This window comes from Blennius ocellaris (genome assembly GCF_963422515.1).
Source record: "Blennius ocellaris genome assembly, chromosome: 12".
Taxonomy (NCBI): domain Eukaryota; kingdom Metazoa; phylum Chordata; class Actinopteri; order Blenniiformes; family Blenniidae; genus Blennius; species Blennius ocellaris.
The window spans coordinates 24,872,772-24,894,157 of record NC_137661.1 but is presented as its reverse complement, the minus strand read 5'-3'; the positions used below and the strand labels follow the sequence as shown (position 1 = coordinate 24,894,157).

At 41.5% G+C, this 21,386-nt stretch overlaps 1 protein-coding gene across 1 annotated transcript in view; it reads right to left on the bottom strand.

Annotated features, from left to right (window-relative positions):
• Positions 1 to 21,386, bottom strand: part of slc1a7b (solute carrier family 1 member 7b) — a gene marked incomplete at both ends in the record, with an annotated part of 48,407 nt that overhangs the window by 10,144 nt on the left and 16,877 nt on the right. Inside the window, 5 exon segments of the mRNA XM_080506385.1 lie at positions 721 to 820; positions 913 to 1,144; positions 1,679 to 1,721; positions 5,796 to 6,011; positions 11,803 to 11,882. Coding sequence (XP_080362511.1) covers positions 721 to 820; positions 913 to 1,144; positions 1,679 to 1,721; positions 5,796 to 6,011; positions 11,803 to 11,882 — 671 coding nt within the window.

Sequence of the window (21,386 nt, the reverse complement as noted above, 5' to 3'; positions counted from 1 at the left end):
TATCAAGACGACACTTTTACGAACACACACTAAATACCAGCAGATGCTTCATTAGTCTCTTTTTAAAGAATCAATGTGTTTTTTCAGTCATTAATAACTACGAACACATCTAAATATTTATAAATCTGAACAAACCTGGACACATTTCTGTTTGCGTGCATTTAAAAATCACGACACTGGAGAAAGTTGAGCCTGACCTGCAGCTTTCCAGCCAAATGTCTCTTTTCAAACGTGTAAATTAGAAGGGATGTGACAGTTAATAATAATTGTTCGTTGTCGCCGTCGCTACATCTCGTAGAAACATGCAAGAACAAAACAGAACTTTGTTTTTTTTCCCAAAAAATGGAGAATAAAGAGAAAAAAAGAAAAAAAGGGGGAAAAAAGGGGGAAAAAAGAGAAAATAGTAGAAAAAAAACAAAGAACTGACTTTAGTTAATGATCAAACAACTCTGGGGATGGCCAATTTAAACGTTGCCAGAAGTCACGGACGTTAAATGATGCTAATCAGTTTGATTTCATATCATTGAAATATATTGTAAATCAGTAAAAAAACAAAACATTATTGCAGTTTATTTATCTGTTTTGTAATTTTTTTTCTTCCCGCTTCTGGGTGAGTGGGGAGGGCGTCGCTCCGGCACCATCTGTTGGCCAGCCGCTCCCCGATTGAAATGTCGACCAAACGTAGTCCCCACGAGATCGCCGTGTGAAAAGTGCCCTTACCAAATAACAATGGCGACTATTCGGAGAACGGCCTCGTTCAAGCTCTGGCAGAAATTCACCAAGGCGCTGCCGTTCGGACCCATCCTCCCGAGCATGATGCCTGCGGAGAACACAACAGATCCCACGATTTCGAATCTCAATCGGAGGCCGAAGGAAGAGAGGGTTCGCGGAGCGTGTTTTTTTTTTTTTTACCCATCGTGGCGGAGAAAATAACAATCCCGAGGACGTTCATTCCGTCGCTGGTCCCCTCGCGGGTCTTGATGAGCACGTCGGGCGGCGGGGTCAGGTCCAGGGCGAAGTTCTGAATGTCGGTCCCGTTGTCGTCCTGGATGCCGTAGATGAGCGCGCGCCGCGTGGTGGACTCGGCCTGGGCCTGGCTCACCGTCGGCTTGGGCTTCAGGCGGTACTCGGTGCTCGTTCGATACTGTCGGCGGGGAAAACCACGTTCTGTCAGACGACCTGCGTTTGCAAAGCTTTATGCATTGTTTTGTTTTTTGTTAACCCACATGGAAAGAACCTATATGAGGATATATGTGCATATATGCCACATATAGGCAACATTTAGGTGCATATATGTGAATATTCAGGCCATATAGATCTCCTGTACTGCTTCTTTATTTCCACATATATATAGATATATATATAACTATATATAACTATATATATATATATATCACTTTGGCAACTGTCATACATGATCAAGGCAATAACTAAGAACTAACTACAAAACAATTATGCAAGAAGAACATATAGGTACATATATGCACACATATATACGTGCATATATGTGCCTATATAGGTGCATGTATATGTATGTGCATATATGCACATATAATATAGGAAAATGGCCAATTTCATGTATATGTCAGATATATTAAAAACCTATATCAAAACCTATATTAAAACATATATGTTTATATAGGTTATTTCCATGTGGGTAAAACTGAAAAGGTCTCACCTGCTGGAACGTGGCCTGGACCAGATTTGCTGGGAACATGTTTCTGCAAGGCAAGCACACACACACACACACACACACACACACACACACACACACACACACACACACACACACACACACACACACACACACACACACACACACACACACACACACACACACACACACACACACACACACACACACACACACACACACACACACACTATAACTGAATCGGGTCCTTCAATATCCATGAACGTGAGATTGTAGCGCTATGAATGTTTGCATGTGAAGTGTAAATGAAGCTACCGCACTGTATTGGTACTTGGTTTCTGCAAGTAGCTAAAGGTTCATCCTCGTACTAGCACTCCTCCTTTAAAGCTACCTTTGTGTGATATTGACTCACTCCTTATCTGCCGTAAGCAGGCAGTAATAAATGTGCACTTTATTGGAGAAACACTGTGAAGTTTAAAAGAGTGAGCAGCACAAACACCCTCTTGTCGTTGTTGATCTACTCGCACAAGAGCAGAACTATTTACTACTGCCGTGCCGTGCATGTGTAGTACTCGGTGTTTCTGAAAACTTTGCGCTCTGGAAGCTGTAAAAAAAAAAAGAACGAAAAAAAAATAGGCAGGGCAGAGGGCAGCTGATTATACACGAGGATGAAATTATGCAGCTCCTGCTCACAAACACAACATGCCAATAGGATCTAATTTGTAGTGAAACACAAACAGATGTATTTGTCAGGAAATACAGTCTCTGCTCTTCCTTCTTCTCCCTGAAGAAACTCCAGGTCCGATCATCCTCCATTTGGATTAATTGGACTCCCTCCCTGTCATGGTTCATGTGTGTGTGTGTGTGTGTCTCAGTCTGGCTCAGAGTTTCAGGCTCCTTGGTCTCTCCTCGTCATGTCTGATTGCTCCTCCACCACCCTGATGTCCTCCACCCTGAGTGTGTGATTGTCGGCACCTGGAGCCTTTAAGCGACTCGTCTCTTGAGCACTCTGCTTGTTTGTTTCTCTGTATTCCTGCCCTCCTGCAGCTTTCATGTTTGTTGTGGACTTTTCCCCTGAGCTGCAGCCTCCCGGTGTCTATGCAGTCTTTTCCTCACCTGACTGCGCAATTTAGGTTTTTTTTTGGACTTTTGCTCTTGGTTTTGGACCAAAAAAAAAATTTTTTTTAAATAAAAGACAGAAATTATACATATTATGTAATAACATCGACAGAGCGGGAGATGCTCAAACATCCATGCTCTGTTTGTCTGTGACAAATAAAAGACTTGATTTGACTTTCAGCTTTTCCGAATGTATGCATGAAATGATCTCCTGCTGCTGATCCTCCCGCCGAGATAATCAGAGTTATTTGTTCCCCGTGATCGTCGTGTTCGAAAGCCGCTGACCAAACCATGACATTATAAGTCGTGCAAACTTTTACATCGATCTATCTTCTCAAACGTGCTCCTGCTCTTGTAGCAGATCGAAGCAACTTTGCTAAAATAAAACCCGAAAAAAAAAAAAAAAAACGTCTCAAGTGGTAACCACTTTTAGAATTCAGAAGAAACCCTGGACTGCTCCACTTCAGATCAACAAAATAAAAAAAAAAAGGGGGATGTTAAATGATATATCAGCAAAAAACATATTTTTGTCCCTCAGGGACACTTACAAGTGTACGAAAGATTGTTGTTGATCCTCAACTACTGAGAAAACAGGTTTTTTTTTTTTATGTACTCCCTGTCCACAACCAGCTTCAGTCTGTATAGTGAACTCTCCATCCCTTCCCAGTACTTGTATGTTCACTATACAGCAACACATTTCATCATTATAATCACATTTCCATATATATTGTTTTACTTCATTACACTCTGGAATTGCTGATTCAACATGACGTTAACGTGCCAGGAAAAGAATAATGGAACTAGAAAAAGGAAGAACTTTATACGTATGATGAATCATTTTAACATTTTTTTCCCCGTCAAGGTCGGGAACTTTTAAGTTAAAGAAAAAAACCAAGATAAATGGCTGATTCAGTGGATTTATTGTTGTTTCTGCGGGGACATTGGGAGGATTAAAGCCTCCAGCAGTCAAACAGTTCAGATGCTTTGTGGAGCGCGCGTCATCCCCTTCGGCGTCCTCGCTGGGATTAGGGTGAAACTGTTTGGATTTGTCACAAATCCTGAGACGGGATTAAAAACATCGGTCATCTCAAGTGACTCAGTTCTTACTGTGGGATGACTTCATTGTTGACAAAAATACACACACAAAAAAAACCTTAATCTTCTTTAGCGGGAGTCGTTACTCAGCTCCTCATCAGCGGTATCAGCAAACAGTTGCTTTACGTGTATTTTTTTATTTTATTTTTTTCACTTTAAGGCAACATTTCCTCACAGAGAGAATGACGCTGGTTCAATTTCCAATCCCTCTTGGATTGTACGGTGTGACTTACTGAAGCCATGCGAGGGAACAGACGTGAATCACAACTGACATGACGTCATTTCACAGTTGGGGAGTTTTGGACTCACGCGTTTCTCCAATTTGCCGGTAAAATTGTATTCCGACATTCAAAGCACTTTAATGAGAAGCTCCCGAGCGGCCAGAGAGACAAAAGTAATAGCGCGTGCAAAATGAGATAATTTATCTCGCGTTGTTATTTTTTATGCGCCGCCTCAATCCCCGTCTCATTTGCCGCGTACGGACACTTTTGAGATCAAATGAGGCGGAACACATGAGCTGTTTTCTAATGAAGCCTCATGTATTCTATACATGTACAACTCATCACGTCTCCCCTCTTTAGCATGAATGAATCAACATTACGGCGTCACGTTGCGAATTTCTGCCCCTTTAACTTTATTTCTGGATCAAACCCGTGAAGAATGGTAGAACGCAGCTCTACCTACGTAAATACAGTAAAGGTTCTCTTTCACATTAAAAGGCACGTTGTAGCTTCCATTGTACTTTCAGTGTTTGTTTTTTTTATTTTTTTGTGTTTTTTTTAGTTATTGATGAACCAAAAGTATCCCTGTATTATAAAAATGGGGTAGAAAATGCTAATTAACTAGGTTAACTACACCAAAAAAAGAATAACGCAACTTCTATCAACACTGTAATTTAAACTTCATTAACAACATTTAAACTCCCAACACCCTGAACTCTCTCAGAGCTCAACAGTTTAATTACAGCCACTGGATTAAATGATCTGGTTCCCTCACGTTATTATTTCCTCTCTATTGCCACTCAGAGGCTCCAAACTTGATTATATTATGAAAATATTGAGTTTTGACCTCAAACAAGTCTGATTGAAACCCTCGTTGTTGTGCTCTGGAACACATATTAACACGAACCTCAATCCAGTTGACGTCAAAGTACATTTCAAAAATAATTGTGAGGAAGTGAAATTATTTAGAAAGAGAACAGAGGTTGGAATTTTGAAAAAAAGTCTCAAGAGTTTTTTGTTTTTTGTTTGGAAAAAACGTTTTTTTTTTTTTTTGGTTTGTTTGTTTGTTTGGTTCTCCTTCTTATATGTCCTTCTAAGCTACTATTGAAAATGTATGTGCAATATAATTCTATGTATCATACATATGCTTATGTGGAAAAAAACGGAGGTTATATTCTGAAAGTCTCAAGATTTGCTTTTTTTAGAATTCTTTTTTGACAGTCTCCAGTTAGACAACACCTTTCCGCATCATTTTGTATCTCTCATCTATATATTTAATTATATATTGATATTTTTTGCATGTTATTTGTACTGTTTTACCCGTTGCATAAACGTCTATGTTTATTGTGTTTATCTGCTGAACGCGTGACAATAGAAGTCATAACATTAAATCAACAACTGTTAACAGGACAGTAACGCAAATGTCAAGTCAAAACGCAGTTTTTTTGTGTCTTCGATTTGCGTTCACACGGCAACATTATATGTTAATCGTTAATATTTATTATAATGTTTTATTTTCTGCCTGCATGTGCGTGTAGTTTCATGACAACAACAAAACCAAACAACAGCACCCACCAGTGGCCCAACATGAAAGCTACATCATTTTTCAGTGTTTCTGTTTTAAAAAATGTCTGAAACGAGAATGAAACTAGAACATTGAAGCATTTTTCTTTAAACGTAACAAGTTTTGAACGTGGTCGCCTTACCGGATGAGGTCGAGCAGAGCGTCGGCGGAGCTCATGATGGGCTTGCCGCTGTCCTCCGAGTCCTCCTTCTGGGCGGCGCCTCCCGGGTGTATGATGGACACCATGATGATTCCCACCACCACGGCCACGAACGTGGTCCACAGGTAATAAGACACGGTGATGAGACCGAGCCGGCTGGAGCACTTGGCGTCGAGAGCCGCCAGGCCCGACATCAGACTGGAGGAACACAGTTCAGTTTGTAGGTTAGCGCTTCGAAGAGGTCTGCTTGCTTTAAGTGATTTGACTTCCAGGGACGGGGTTAATAGTACATTGCTCTTTGAGTTCACCGTGCCACGGCGTTTTAATCGAATTGTATTGAAGGTTGGGGTTTTTTTCAGTTCTTGTGAAATAGTAGGTGATCATATGAGCTTTATGTTTCCTCATTCAAAGCAACAGAATCAAGTAAATATGATCATATTAATAAATTCCCTGGATTCAAATAAATGGTTTAACGTCCTTATGTCGATTATGAACAGAAAAACACAACAAATGCATGTAAAAAAAAAAACCCTGTAAGCTATGGTTTTTTTTTTTATTATTATTAATCTTATTTTTTAATTTGGGAATACAATGGTGCATACAAACAATGTACAATAGATAGAATTTCCCAGCCTTCTCCCCACCCACCCAAACAATAAAAATAATAAATAAATAAATAAATAAACCCAAGACCCTAGAACAAAGGTCGAACAGCTATGTTTTAAAAACAAAATTGTAGTAATTTCAGCGTAAAGAAAATACATCGCGAGAAAAAATGTGCGTCTGATTCACTGCAGATCAAAATGGTGATCCTTTTTTCCTGTTTCCGAGAAAAATACTTTCATAAGATTTAAATCAAGTTTAAGCACAGTTCCTGTCAGCGTGGTTTGATTTTATCAAGCTGTACTTTTAGCATATTGTTTGCATTTCATTATCATTGACCTTATGCCGCCTCTCTGCAGTTGCTGAATTTAAGTGGCCTTATAAATTCCGTAACCCTGAAGCCAAAGTTAGAAGATGAATGGATGGAAATCCATATGAATAATTATATTTGAGCGGCTGGAGGAGGTCAGTTGTCCACCACAGAGGAACAGACACACTCACATTTACACCGACGGGCAATTTACAGATAAACACTTGATTTTAAAAGAAAATAATGTTCATGATTTTACTTAGAAATAGACACTTTTTTAGGTGAAAGCTTGAAATGGACGTCATAACGAAGGTATGAACAGTGTTTCTAATCACTCTCTGAACGTATTATACCGCTTGCAGCGGCGACGTTTTTGGATTCTGTTTCATGTCTTTTATCAAAGCAACGCAAAATATTGGAATTGTTTAATTACGGTCTTCTCAAAAAGGGATTTTGAGTGCGACTAAAAGCTGTTCTCTTTCACCCGCTCTGATTGGGACTGTTGATGAATCTCCTTTGAATCCTGAGTTCTATTCAGCTTGGGTTTGCACAATTTGTTTCTTTGCAGTAATCTATTCCCTTTTCTCCTTGACATTTTCGTTGATTCTTCCTGTATCTTTTCTCGCTTTATAAAAAAAAAAAAAAAAAGGCATTTCTTTTTCTTTTAAGGTAATAGCTTCTTTTCAATGGTGATCATTTTCACTTGTACTTGTACCTGACTCACCCCACTCCAAACTTCACTACATGTACTTGTTAATTCCCCCTGTAGTTTCACATTGCTTCTATCTGCAATCAAAACCGAGCACCTGTAGACTCTGAACTGTGAGTATTATTTATTGATTAGTTTTTAATTGAATATTAGATGCTTATTTGTTCCCTGCATGCCTCCTGTAGCTCAGTCCCACAATCTTAGAACGTCACAGTCACACATAGTTTAATCGGCGAAGGAACAAGCATGATTGTCAACACAGAGATCAAAATCAGCGTTGAATATTTTGTTCTTCGATGAAAAGCATGAACGATGTGCAGTTATTCAAACATGTGTCAACAACATGGAAATGCAAAATTGAGTCGATTATAGATCTATAGAATTAGTAACACGTGTGTCGATCCTGCAGATAGAATTCCTCAGCATCTTGGAAAGAAAATTAGCCCAAATTCCTCAACTCTTCCAAGAATTACGAACCAATCAGAGGCCGCCTTTCAAAACATAATGAACCACACGGCATCAATTGACCAATCACGTTGCACTTTACTAATACAAACTGAAAGTCAAGTCGCCAGTTGTGAACTCGAGCCGATAATTCTCTATATTTTGGGCTGGGAAAAAATGAATTTAAGCCCAAATTAGATGGCGACAAGTAGTGAGGGACATTCTAAACATATTTTTTCGAGGCTTTGAGCAACGCAGCCGCTATTTTTTTTTGCCGTCTTTTTCTGAAAATCGCCCGGCTCGCTGCCTGAAACGTCCAACTGTTAGTGGGGGAAGAATCCAACGCTTGATGAACTTCTAGTGGATTGATGGCCCTTCATCAGATCATTTGTCTTAATATATTAGTTCTACCATGCTTGAATTGAATATTAAAGAAGTGGATGCTGAAGAAAATAATATATAATTTAATGCAGAGAAGGGGAGGGATTTAATAAGCCAGATTTCTTCCAGCTGATTATACTGTTCTGTAATTATTCAGTTTGTGTGAAATATCTTGGGTTATCTGGTGTGCGCTGTGGACTTGGTTTTGAGTATGTCCGCAATAAGATAAAATTAAAAAAAATGAATGACAGTTCAGCCACAACAATATGGCCACTTATATCACATTGGCTATAAGTCAACATCTACTTGGAGGCGACTGCCCAGGTCGAATCACCGAACACTCTCCACTAGATTGTTTCCTGTTAGACACTCTGGGGCCATTTGCTGCTGAGGTAAAGTGACACACACGCGCTGACGTGATGTTGATTAAAAAAAAAACAAACAAAAAAAAACTTGATTAACTGAACCAAGCCACCTTTTTTCCATTACTCTGTCAGCAGTGATGGTGTCATTTGCTGTGACATGGGTCAGCATCCTGAACTCCCTGTGGCTGAAACGACACACACACACACACACACTGCACGTGGAGATGCTCTGATGCAGGCATCAAAAATCGTAAACGCGTCGACTTTGAGGACAGAACGTTCACTTGCTGCCTGGCGTGTTCATCCGGCCGAGATGTGCCAGACTAAAGAGATAATTAGTGCTTTTCTTTTCATCCGCGAACGCTGCGGATTCTTATATGGACACAATGAGGAGGGAGAAGAAGAAGAAAAAAAGACACGACTGTGCTGCTTCTTAGTCATAAATTAACTGAGTACACACACACACACACACACACACACACACACACACACACACACACACACACACACACACACACACACACACACACACACACACACACACACACACACACACACACACACACACACACACACATAATTACATAATTGTAAGAAGCCAGAAGATGCGTCACTCGCTGCTAAACAGCAAACGAGCAGCGAAGAAATTAGATCTTTTGATTTAAATAACAAAAGAAATATAGAAGAAAAGGTCCCAGAACAGGAAACGGGGAAAAAAGGATCTGGGAGGAATATTAGGAACAGGAAGACAGTGGATCGCACGGCAGGATGGAATTATGTCAGTTTGAGGGTGAACCTGCGTGCATTTTTAAGCTTCTTCAATCTGCCAGATGTTTAAAGAAGAAGGAAGATGCGAGAATAAAGGGAAAGTCGTTCATAAAATGAATCAGGATACATGAGGGAACTGACCAGAATACCCCTGGTCAGTTCATCTTACCCCTACCCCTTTGAAATGCGCGTTCACTAGAGTCTGAGGGGTGTCCCATTTCACTAGTGCGCAGAGGCGGAGGGGTGAGGGGAAGGGCTATTCACCCCTCGAAACGAAGCATTTACAGATGCGCACTTTAAACAGAGGGGTATGAGGACATGACGCCGAAGGACTCGCATTTCACATATATACGCTTCTAAAGCTATATAAACCTGTTGTGTTCTATACTAGTAAGAACGGCAGTAGCGCTGCCGTATGGAGCTTCCGTGGAAACAAAGCAGCCAAGCTGCTGCAACACGTTGAATTTGGGACGGCGTGATGACGCTCCTGCTGGAAAATCAACAAACATCCGTGGTTCAGCTCTGCTGATATAACGGCGCCGTATTATAACGGCGCCGTATTATAACGTCGAAACAATAAGACGGAGCGAGAGGGGGTAGGTGGCCCAAATCTAAGGGCTGAAACTTGCCTTTGCCCTCATTTTAGAGGGGAAGGTGGAGGCAGAGGCGAAGGGCTAAGGGCTAAGGGGTAGGGGTACAAAATTGAATTGGGATTGGGCCAAAGACCAGGAAATCCTGGCAATCTGATGGACGTGGGGCTAATTTGTCTATCATTCATCTCTTCTTCCGTCCTTTAGGCCCAACTGGTTCTGCAGATGTTTTCTCTCTTTCCTCTGTCTCCTCGACTTGCTCGCGTGAAATCGTTATGTTAAAATGACTGTTGTCTTTGGCGCAAAAAGAAAAAAAAACAAAAGCCAAACCAAACCGCATTGTACTGAAGATATGAATAGAACTACGGTCCATTTATCCTGTTCCTTTTTCAGTCTGTGATATTGTGATGCAGGTTTTCACGACGACTTCTTTCATCTGCAAAAATGAGAGCAGATCAAGCCTTTGCTCACTTTGGAAATTCTGCTGCGTCTTGAAATCCTCGACCAGCTGGTGAGATTCTCCTCAAAGCCTCTTCAATATGACATGAGCTTCCCAAACGGCCGTGACGCACGCTCCCAAAGAGCTTTTTTGGAATCGAGTCTGTGCTTCCTTTGAATCCAGGGGAAGGAAGATAAGAGCAGGTGAATCCCGCCAGACTCTACACAAAAGTTTTGTTTTTGTAGTTTTATCGAATCGACCAAAAATAGAGATTCAGGGACAAACTCGACCGATGAAAACTTAGTTTGGTTTGTTGTGTTATGGTTCGTTTGTGCAGCTGAAAATATTAAAAATGAAATTCTGAAGTTGGAAAGTCCTTTTTTTAATATATATGTATTTATTTTTAGATTCACTAATATCTGCATTTAAATGACAGACAGACTCGTCGTTACCAGTTCACATAGATTCATACTTGATTATTCAAGTTATCTAAATTATACATGAAAAGTAAAGACATTTGTGTTTGTTTTTTAACGACTGAGTTTCCTGTTTGTCAAACTAAAACTTTTAAAAAATGTTTTTTATTACGTCAGACTCCAAAGGACAATAAACAAGTTTTCTAACCATAAAAGGTTTTTGGCCAAGAAGGATTGTCTGATATTAATCTTCTTTTTGAGTTGAGTCGAGTCACAGGCTTGGCTGTTTTCATTTCATTTCAAAGTTTCGTTGCCACAGAGCCAAACATTTAGACACGAGCGCCGGTTAGCGGGACGGGATCTGAGCTTCACAGGTTGGAATCCCACAGCGGACGCTTGCCAATTTGCGGCTTTTTTTGAAAACGGATTCCGAGCTGGAGCTTTTCAAAAGCCCGCCGACTCTGCCGTGACGTAAACGGGCAAAAACGCAACTTTGTGAAAGTACTCTTTCCCTCTGTGTGGAATATTTCTCCTGCGCAAGTTGATGGACATTTACGACAGCGGCGCCCACTAGTGGCCCGACATGAAAACGACCTAGTTTTCAGTCTCTTACGCCAAACATTGCCGTGTAAACGCGAAACCTTTCTGACATGAAAATGCACAAATGATGCATTTTAGCTTGAAACACTGTGTGACTGCTTGACAGATTTAGGCTTTAAATTAATTAAACTGCTTTTGGCTGCAGTGTTACCAGAAAAAAACTTTTATTGAATTAAACAGAATACACCGTCTCCCTATTTGTTATGACAAATAAGTTGGATTAAAATGAAATTACATTAATTACACTGAGAGTTTTTCTTTTTTTTCCCCCCCATATATATATATATATATATATTGGGTTTTATTCCAACATTAAGGAGAAACAGGATCAAGGCTGTGAGAGTTGGAACAAGGTTTCTGGTACCTGGACACGACGAGCGGGAGAATCAACATCTTGAGCATCCTCATCAGCAGCTCTCCGGGAAACTGGAAATACTTCACCTCCTGACGGAGAAGAAGAAGAAGAAGGAGAAGGAATTATGGTTCATTTTAAATTGAGGTGGAGCGCGACAGGACGGCTTTTGAAAAGAACAAAGAAAGGAAAGCACTATAAGTCATTTCAGAAAGTTAATGAAGTGAAGCAAAAGCTCTGCATGTTCAAGGATGAATCATCAATCACGTCACAGATTTTGAAGAACATCATTTCATGACTGCAAATTAAACTTTTTAGCCTTCATCCTTTTTGGTGTTCAACTAATAGCCCTAATTCTTTTCTTTTTTTTTTACTGATTTGAGCTTTCTCCTCCGCTTAAAACGTAGCGTGACCTCCGCATTTTACTTTCGACATTGAGACACTGGTTTACCGTGGATCTACTCAAGACTATATTCTCCTCGCCGCGGACAGATATTTAAACGGATATAATGAGAAAAGCCTCCAGGATTGTGTCCTTCTGCTTTCTCGGCGAAAGTCAAGGACGTCGCGTCTCAGAGTGCGCTGGCTTTATTTGCTTTGTAGCGCGTTGTTATCAGAAGATGTAGATGAATCCGTGAAAAGCCTCCCACACATCCAAACGGTGGCGGAAAACAATATCCTGAGTCTGAAGATCTCCTAGTTGTTTGTGTCCCTTTCCAAGGGGGAATAAAGTTCCTTTTATCAGCTAAGTTTCTTGATTTTCTTTGCATCTGGATTCAGGATTCGAGACCTGATGAAACAGGAAAACACAAATGCGTAGAGAAAAGTGGAAAAAGGAACGATAACGAAAGATACGACACACTAAACTGCGCATTTTCATCCATTTTGAATGGAAAATTCTTCAAATTAATGCAACTGTTACGCAAATTGTGCACGTTAAAATGTGTAGAAAGAACTAACTGGTACAATGTCACCTTTGGAACTCGAACCAGCAGCCTCGGAGCATCGTTGTTGGCCACTTTGAGCCTCAGATTCGTGTCGGCGGACCTTAAAGGAGCGACGTAAACCTTAAACAGTGAACGTCTGACGGAATTCAAGCACATAGGAAATGTTTCTGATCAGCAGATTAGTCGGGGATCATATTTCACAACGCTGCCGATAGACGTCTTTGTCATTCTCTTGAGTAAATTGCTATTTTTTTCCATATTTCTGCAACGGAGTCGCCGCTAGGCCACTAATCTCGCCACTATATAAATATAAAAAAAATCTTTCCAACCACACAAACTATCAAAATCAAGTATGGACTTTTTTCTTTTTTTTTTTTAAACAATACTGTAGTAGATTTACTCTGGTACTGCTGCTTTGGCCAAATCGGGTAACTTGTAAGTAATAGCAGAAACACGCCAGGGAGTTTCCATTATTTTGTTTTGCTCTATTGAGTTACAGTAAAAAAAAAAATTCAAAAAAACGTAGCTTTTTTTAAAATAAATTCCAGTTTGTGTTATTTTCTATGACATTGACTTGTGCTAATTATAAAAGAATGTGTGTTTTCAATACATCTGTTTCATCCTCTGCTCACAGGGGGTGAAAAGAAACCGACGTGCCACCTTCCTGACACCCGTATCGAACAGAATGAATAAACCATGAAACAAAAATCTCTGGAGCTTTCAGGTCTGCAGCGCGCTGAAATGGCGCGATAGCGTGCCATTAAAACCGCCTGTCTTTTCTCCCCCGTGCTTTTATTTCCTCGCTTTCCCGCCGAGGCAGATGGTCGCCCACGTCTTGACCCGTTTTCCTCCCGATAAAACAGACTTTTTTTTTTTTCGTTCTTTTTGGTAGGCGGAAGTGACGCCGAATGGTTTTCAGAAGTGAAAACGTCCCACGTGTTTCTTCCGAGAAACCCCACGCTGGTGATCTGACGGCACAAACCGCCCCCGAAGTTATGTTGATTTCCCCAACAGGCGTCGTCGTCAAACATGTCTCGGACGGTTCGAACCCTTCGTATCCATTGTCGGTAATCCACGCTCCTGCCGCCTTTGTCCGAGGCGGTCGCCTGCAGTTCGCCCAGCGCGGTTTTATCCGGGGGAACGCCGGAGCATTAATGGAGAGAGATAAACACACAAGCCAGCGTTCCATGATAAATACACTCGTAGGGCACGATATTAACAAGGATTTAGTTTTACGCTACAGAAAAGAGCACATGCGAGCACAGGCCATTTTATAAAGCCATCCTATTTATCGGGTATCGCTTTCAGATAATGTGGCTTTGAGAAAAGTCAAAATCCTGCAATATTGATATATTTTGCATGCTTTGGTGCCGGTAAGGCAATAGTCATATTTACATATATATATATAGAATAATTATTATCTAACTATTTATTTGACACTGATTCCTCCTCCTGATTCCTCCTGATTCCTCCTGATTCCTCCTGATTCCGCCTCCTGATTCCTCCTGATTCCTCCTGATTCTTCCTCCTGATTCCTCCTCCTGATTCCTCCTGATTCCTCATGATTCCTCCTCCTGATTCCTCCTCCTGATTCCTCCTGATTCCTCCTCCTGATTCCTCCTGATTCTTCCTGATTCCTCCTCCTGATTCCTCCTGATTCTTCCTCCTGATTCCTCCTCCTGATTCCTCCTGATTCTTCCTGATTCCTCCTCCTGATTCCTCCTGATTCTTCCAGATTCCTCCTCCTGATTCCCCCTTGTACACCACATGTCCAAACAAAGCAACCATTCCTACATGATTCATGTGTTTACCTGCTCAAACACCTGACCCCATTAAGCTGCTATCAGGCTTCCTGCATCGTTTTCCACTGCTGTTTTGTAAACCTTCATGAACAAACAAACAAGCAGCCTGGGATTTCTCCTCAAGGAGTTGCTGATCCAAAGTCGCTGAACAGCGATTTTCACCGAAGCGAACAAAAGAAGCCTGTCCAACGCATAATGTGAGGGGAAAAAACTTTGTCTACTTATTCCTCACAGTAGAAGATTGTGTTGGTTTTGTAAGAGGGAATATTCAAACACCATCTGGGCTCCTTGGTTAAAACGACCTCGGTCCTCGTCGACTCTCAGATTGTATAAATAACAAGGTATGAAACGTGCTGAATGTCATAAATGCAACTAAACAGTGCAGAAACCAACCAGGAGGAAGCTTTAGTGCACCGTTGCTTCACAGGGTTACTGGTTGAATACAGTTAGTGAGTTTTATTCATTTATTTATTTGACCTCTGAACAGCACAAATCAGATTTTTTTTTTGTTTCCAGTGCACTGGAGGGGGCTAAAGGAGGCAATAAAACAAATAAACAACAACTCCCCATCCACACACAGTTCTGTCTGGAGGAAGCAGCCAGGAAAAGGTTATTTTGGTCAAATGTCCATCTCCATTTTCTCATTTGGTCATATTCCATTAAACACGTTGACATGAGTGTCAATCCAATATTTACTGTCGGTCTGAATATTAGATGGCCCTGGTTACAACCTCTGTCATTTGTACGAGAGTTAAAACATTTGAAAAGGACACAGCGGATTTTTGTTTGACATTGCCTCAATAGAAATATGGATTCTGTTGTGCACATTCTGGCACACCCACGCTTAACAATGCAGCTCAACGGTTCCCGGTTTCTGTCTCTTGACGCTAAATGCATTTCATACTGTTGCTGCAGAGGGTTTTTTTTTTTTGTTTGTTTGAGATGTTTGATTTGTCTTTGCAGGAGCTGTGGATGTGTATCGACTGAATGCAGTATTTCAGATTCTCCCTGTACCTTCGCCCACCTGAAAGGAATAAAGGAATTTCGCCTTGAGGATTAAATAGAATGTATTGCACTGCTGGGTTAGTTGGTAACCGTGAGCCTACGGAACACGTTACCCGGCTTTGTCGTCTCACCTCTAACTTGGGTAAAACCGGCTTGAGTCTCAACAAAACGTTGTGCAGATGCACGGACTGACAGAATATGAAGAGCCACTGCATGTCCATGTGGACGGACTCCCGATCTCCGTGATCAATGAGGAAATTACACCGCGAGTGTTGACCGTTAGCACAGCCTGCTCTCTGGAGTACCCTTGACCCGTCCAGTACTCATCATGAGCACCCGGACGGTGGACCGCTGACATCCGGGGCGCCGCCGCATTTCAATGGACGCCGTCCACGGTGACGTAATCTCAAGAAGCTCAAAGGCTTCCGTTCAATCAACACGGCTTCGTGATAATCAACACTTGTTGGGAATACTGTAATCTTCCAATCCAACAAATTAAAATAATCGCCTGCCAATATGAATTCTGTATTTGCCCTATTTTTTTTTTTTTTTTTTTACACACGATGGATTACGGTTACTCCCGCTAACAGCTGTCTCTGTGATTGTGGCTGTGCTGTGGGTGTTATTACTCATGTCGTCAGACAAAATGGCTGTAACGCCATCCGCGTGCAGCCTTGGTGTGTGCGTGTGTGTGTGTGTGTGTGTGTGTGCGTGTGTGTGAGCCAGCTCGGTGTTTGTATTAAAGACACTTTTTCCCAAACCCCCCACAGCGAGTTGGGAGGAGCACTTCACTTCTGCTGCGTTTGCTCTTGATAATTGAAAAATATGAACAACCAGACAAAAAAATTTATAAAATAAAACAACAAACCCCTATAGAATAAATCAAATAAACATCTGAAGCAACAGTTCCACCCAGCACACACACACACACACACACACTCCCTGGTACGTACATTGCATGCACACACAGTGAAGGTGTTGAAGGAAAAAAAAAATAACAAACAGCTCCAAACGCAATAAAGTCAAATGAAAAACTAACTCAATAAATAATTCAGCAATGGCACATCTCTAAACAGTATGTATGACATAACAAATACTGCTTTAAATTCAGGATTTAACCTCTGCGGTCGGTGCCAGCCAAGGTTTCTGCTTGTTTCTGCAGTTTTCTAACGTTTACCCTCCAAATGGAATAGACCTTAAACACTTTGTTGTACGATATATGAATATGCGATGGTATTGCTTTTTTCCCCCCCAAGAGTCTTGAGAAAGTATTTTGATAAGGTACTGATTCAAAAAAAGTTCGGGCAAATGGAAGCACTGAGAACTAAATGGTAGAAAGAGAAGAAGCTGTGTGGAGGACTTATAACAAATATTTTGTCAACACGTCTGGGAGCTCTCAGAGAGGCAGAGTTTCAGGAGTGAAGATGTGCTAATGCACATAAAATGATGGCGTAATTCCCTCAAATTATGTTCCTCAACATTAATTGCGCGGACTTTGAAGTTTCCACCTTGTTATGACAGAAAGCTGACAAAATGCAAGGTGAAAACTGAGAAGTGAAGCGAATTTGAATACACAGATAGTAAAAGTTAAAAAAAAAAGCGCCCGTGGAGAGGTTTTCCAGGTTTAAAAAAAAAAAAGAGGAATTTATTGAAACAAAAAATATTCTCCATGGTTGATTTTCTTAAATAACACAAATACGTAACATAAATTCTAGTTTCTACAGGCTTGAGTCTGAGTCTGCAGTAGAAAATCGCCACGACAAGAACAAGAACACTTCAAATAATATTTTTTATCATTGAAATCTTATAGTTGGCTCCAACAACAGGATATTGGAAAAACTTCAGAGGGTCATTTTACTGTGAACACAGTTCAATGTGCATTTCAGAAATTGAGTCGTGTGCAAAAAATATACGACTTCAGGAGACAGAAATGTGGCTGGAACCCACAGAGAACTCCTGATCAATAGACATGTGATCCGTTTGGTTACAAAGCCCAAATGCTGCTGAATGACGCAGTGAAAACGTGAATCTCAGCTGCAGAATGTTAACGATAATCAGAAGAACAAACAAGCGGCGAGAAAAAAAACTGTTTTTTTGGCTCCAAATTTTATTGTATTTTTTTCCACAAATATCAAACTTGCCTCCGCTTGATGCTTTTATTCCTGCCTCAATATTAACTGTCCTTAACCTGCGATCCAACAAGTATACTTAAAATAAAACCGACAGTCACACCATGACAGTGTTCATGACATTTTTGCACAATTTTTATTTTATTTTTTTATATTTTAGACGTCCAGCTAATTATCCTGCTGAGATGAGAGTATGTGGATTTAAAAAGCGACATATTGTGTGCGAAGCCTTGATTTATATTCCTTAATAGGCAACGAACAACATTAGATAGTAGATAATCACCCATCTTCATTAGAGCCGCAGTTTTTTCTGCATCAAGTCTCCGCTCGAGGCTCTTTGATGTCTTTCATGCTTGGACGGTATTCAGACGGGCTTTTCACTGGACAGGCTTCTCCACAAACGGCAACGCTCCGTCTCGACAGTGACATACGGCTCAGGAAGGTGAAGAATAAATCTTTGTTATTGTCCCCCAGTTGGCTTTTCCTCTGTGCGTGTAACACTGTCAATCTACAGAATAGCAGTAATTCACTTTTAATCGCAAACGTTTGCTGTTCCACCAGTGAGTCGAGACCCTCTGGCGGCACGTCATGGACCGTTTGACACTCCTGGACTGGACCGTCCCCCGGAGTTCTTTAAAACGGAGTCATCGGTTACGTTGGCGTCGCCGCAGGGAGGAAAATCTTTAGACGACAGTCCAAGAATATGAATAATTATGAATATGAATAATAAATGTTTCCAGGATTTGAATTGACGGCTTAATGGAGTGAAACGCCGGGCCGTGTTCCCAGCAGTGTTTTTTCAAATGAAACTGTTTTTTGTCACGGCTCACAAAGTGGAGCTTTTTTTTGAAAAATGGTGGGAAGTGCAACTTTTCCGAAGTAGCCAGTTCTTCTGCACGTGCTCAGTCGACGGACAATGAGAGCAATGTTTTCCTCCAGAGCGTCACGACTCCCAGTCTTTGTTCTGCAGGGATTCGGTAGTTTTATTTTGACACTCACCGTAATAACGATCTGACTTGCCCACGTTCTCACATCGCTAATGTTTACTATGTATTGTTCTCGTGACTCGACGTGAAAACCAAGTCGTTATCAGCATTTCTGCTGTTTCCGTGTTAAACAGACATCGTTTTCAAAACGTCAACATGAAGACCTTTGTAAACATAAAAACGACGTCTTTTAACTTGAAAAGTCTTGTAAAGACTCCTGAAGAAACCGGACATTGTTGAGGGAATCGAAACTGCGATAAAGACGACAGAGTGAGTTAAGATGTTTAAAATAACTCCAGTAAAAGTGTTTTTTTTAATGTTTACATCACAGAACCTCCACATACTATAAAGTGTCAACAGTTTCATCCCTCATAAGCTACGAAGAAGAATCCGTATCATCGTTTTCAAGACATTGCCGCGCAAACGCGAAACTTTTCCAAAACAAAAAATGCACAAAAAGATCACGTTGTCACCTGGTCGTGTAAAAAGAGGTGGGAGTTTCACTTGAATCACAAAATCCTCATCCGACTCAGAGGCAGGGCTGAAAGTGGCTTCAAAGCACCTGCTGTGAAAACTGGAGTCTAAATGGATTTCACTTATATACTGTGCAGCTGCATGAGCATCTGGAAAGCGCTGTACATCGCAAAATTCAGCGTCGCTTTTTGCGATTCAAACCTGTAAACCCCCCCAGATTGTGAGACAAATGCTCTACTAACCGAGCTGCATGTGATGTGCAAAGTGCTTTTATTTAATTTTTTTTTAGTTTCCAGAACAGAGTATGTCCTGGTACGTGATGCTGTCGAGCTGGAGGAGGTATTAAAAAGGTACCAGGTATCAGGCGGCGGTCGAGCCAAACGCCGAAGTGATTGCATGGCGACGGCGTCGCGGCGCGTTTTGGGGCGACATTCTGGCTGAGGTCAGCAGATCTGGCTGAGTGTTTTGTGTGTGTGTGTGTGTGTGTGTGTGTGTGTGTTGGTCTCAGCGGCCGCCGGGCTTAACGTTGGTCCACCGCCCAGAGCGGTGGACAGCTGTTCCCTGTCATCTGTGCCCCCCCCCCACTCCCACCCCCCCCCCCCCCCTCCTGCCAGATCGCACATCTCCGCTCTGTCAGAATGAAGTTGGCAGCATGTCAGGTGTCCGGGAAAGCTTCTTTCTTCCCCGAGTCATTTCTGCAGTTTGTACAAACAGGAGGGCGTATCCCATAATCCTGCACTTTGCACTGTAATTGTCCCCCCACCCCCCCCCCCGGTGTTGTTGGTTTGCATACAGAACAGAATAGCCCGACGTGCCGCATAAAAGCCTCTGCAGATTTGATCACGTCTCCAGCGTTTGAATACATTTATAATTTGGCGAGTGGGCTAATTCCTTTTCTCACTTCAATGCCTTTTCTTTTCACCTTCACTGGAGGGTGAGATGTGGGCGTTCTGAATTTTCAGCAACAACGAAAATAAATAAATAAATCAGGATTTCAACCGTCGAAGCACACAAGCTGAGGCCACAAACTGCTTTTTTTCTTCTTCTTCTTTTTTTTTTTAATAACACAAACAAGTCAGAACAGGCTGTTTTAAAGTCGTCGCACGAAAAGACAAAAGAATTGTGGTTTTTCAGCAGGGAAACCACAAGTTCATGTGGTCAAAAACACTCCACGAATATGAAGTTTGCTCTCCTTCATTATGCCTGTTTTACCGCCGCGAAGTCTCAAAGTGATTGTGCCCAGGAGTGTTTTGGATGCAGAAAATATCCAGCGTGTTCCTCTGGACTTTTGTTTCTTTGAATACAAGCAGGTTTAAGGCCAAACTGTTGTTGATTTTTAACGGCGCCACAGACAGTGAAGGTTTCTGAGAAAACACTACGACTCCGTTGTCATGCGAACGTGTGAACACACAACTGAGACTATTGAAAATGTCACGGAGGCACATTAAAGTTTCGGGACGCAACCGTGAGGCGTCGACTTCATATGAAAGGGAAGAGTTGTGTTTTCAGGCTCAGAGCATCGTTTTAGTGTGGGAGACATTAATGAATTCAGTGAAACAAAGCTTGTGGGAGTGACATTTGGACGAGGCCGCGTTGTGGTTAAAGTTCATCTCGTCCTCCCGCGCTTATAAAAAAAACAAAAAACCTTTCTGGAGTTAAGTTGAGGTCTGTGTAACCACCAAGATGAACTAGAATTTCATTTAGAAGACACTCTATTGAATAGACGCGGCGTCGATCACGGTCCTCGGTTGAACTGTGCGACTGATGAGATTCTCAGGATTCTGTACAAACGCCGTGTCGTCCCTCATCACATTCATGAGTCTCCTCAGGTTTCCCCTCTCCTCCTCCCTCCTGGCGGCTGAAATATCATTTTTACTAATATATGCACCATATTTCCTTCGGTACAATCCCCAATCCTTCTCGACATGGATTATTCAACCGTCATGGAGCGCTACTACGCTACTGCCCACATACAAACTGGTCCTTCCGCACATGCTCAGTGGAGGGACAACGACGACGCCGCCAGCATCCAGACTGTCGTGAGTCCCGGCTCATGTTCTCACGAGATATTTGAGTCACTTGAGAAGCAAAAGTGGTGGGACGACGTGCATGAGGCGCGTCCCACAGCGATACGTGGTCCACTGACGGGACTAACAGGGTCGACTTTATCATCCCACATGGAAAGAACCTACATAAACATATATGTTTTAATATAGGTTTTGATATAGGTTTTTCAATATGTGTGACATATAT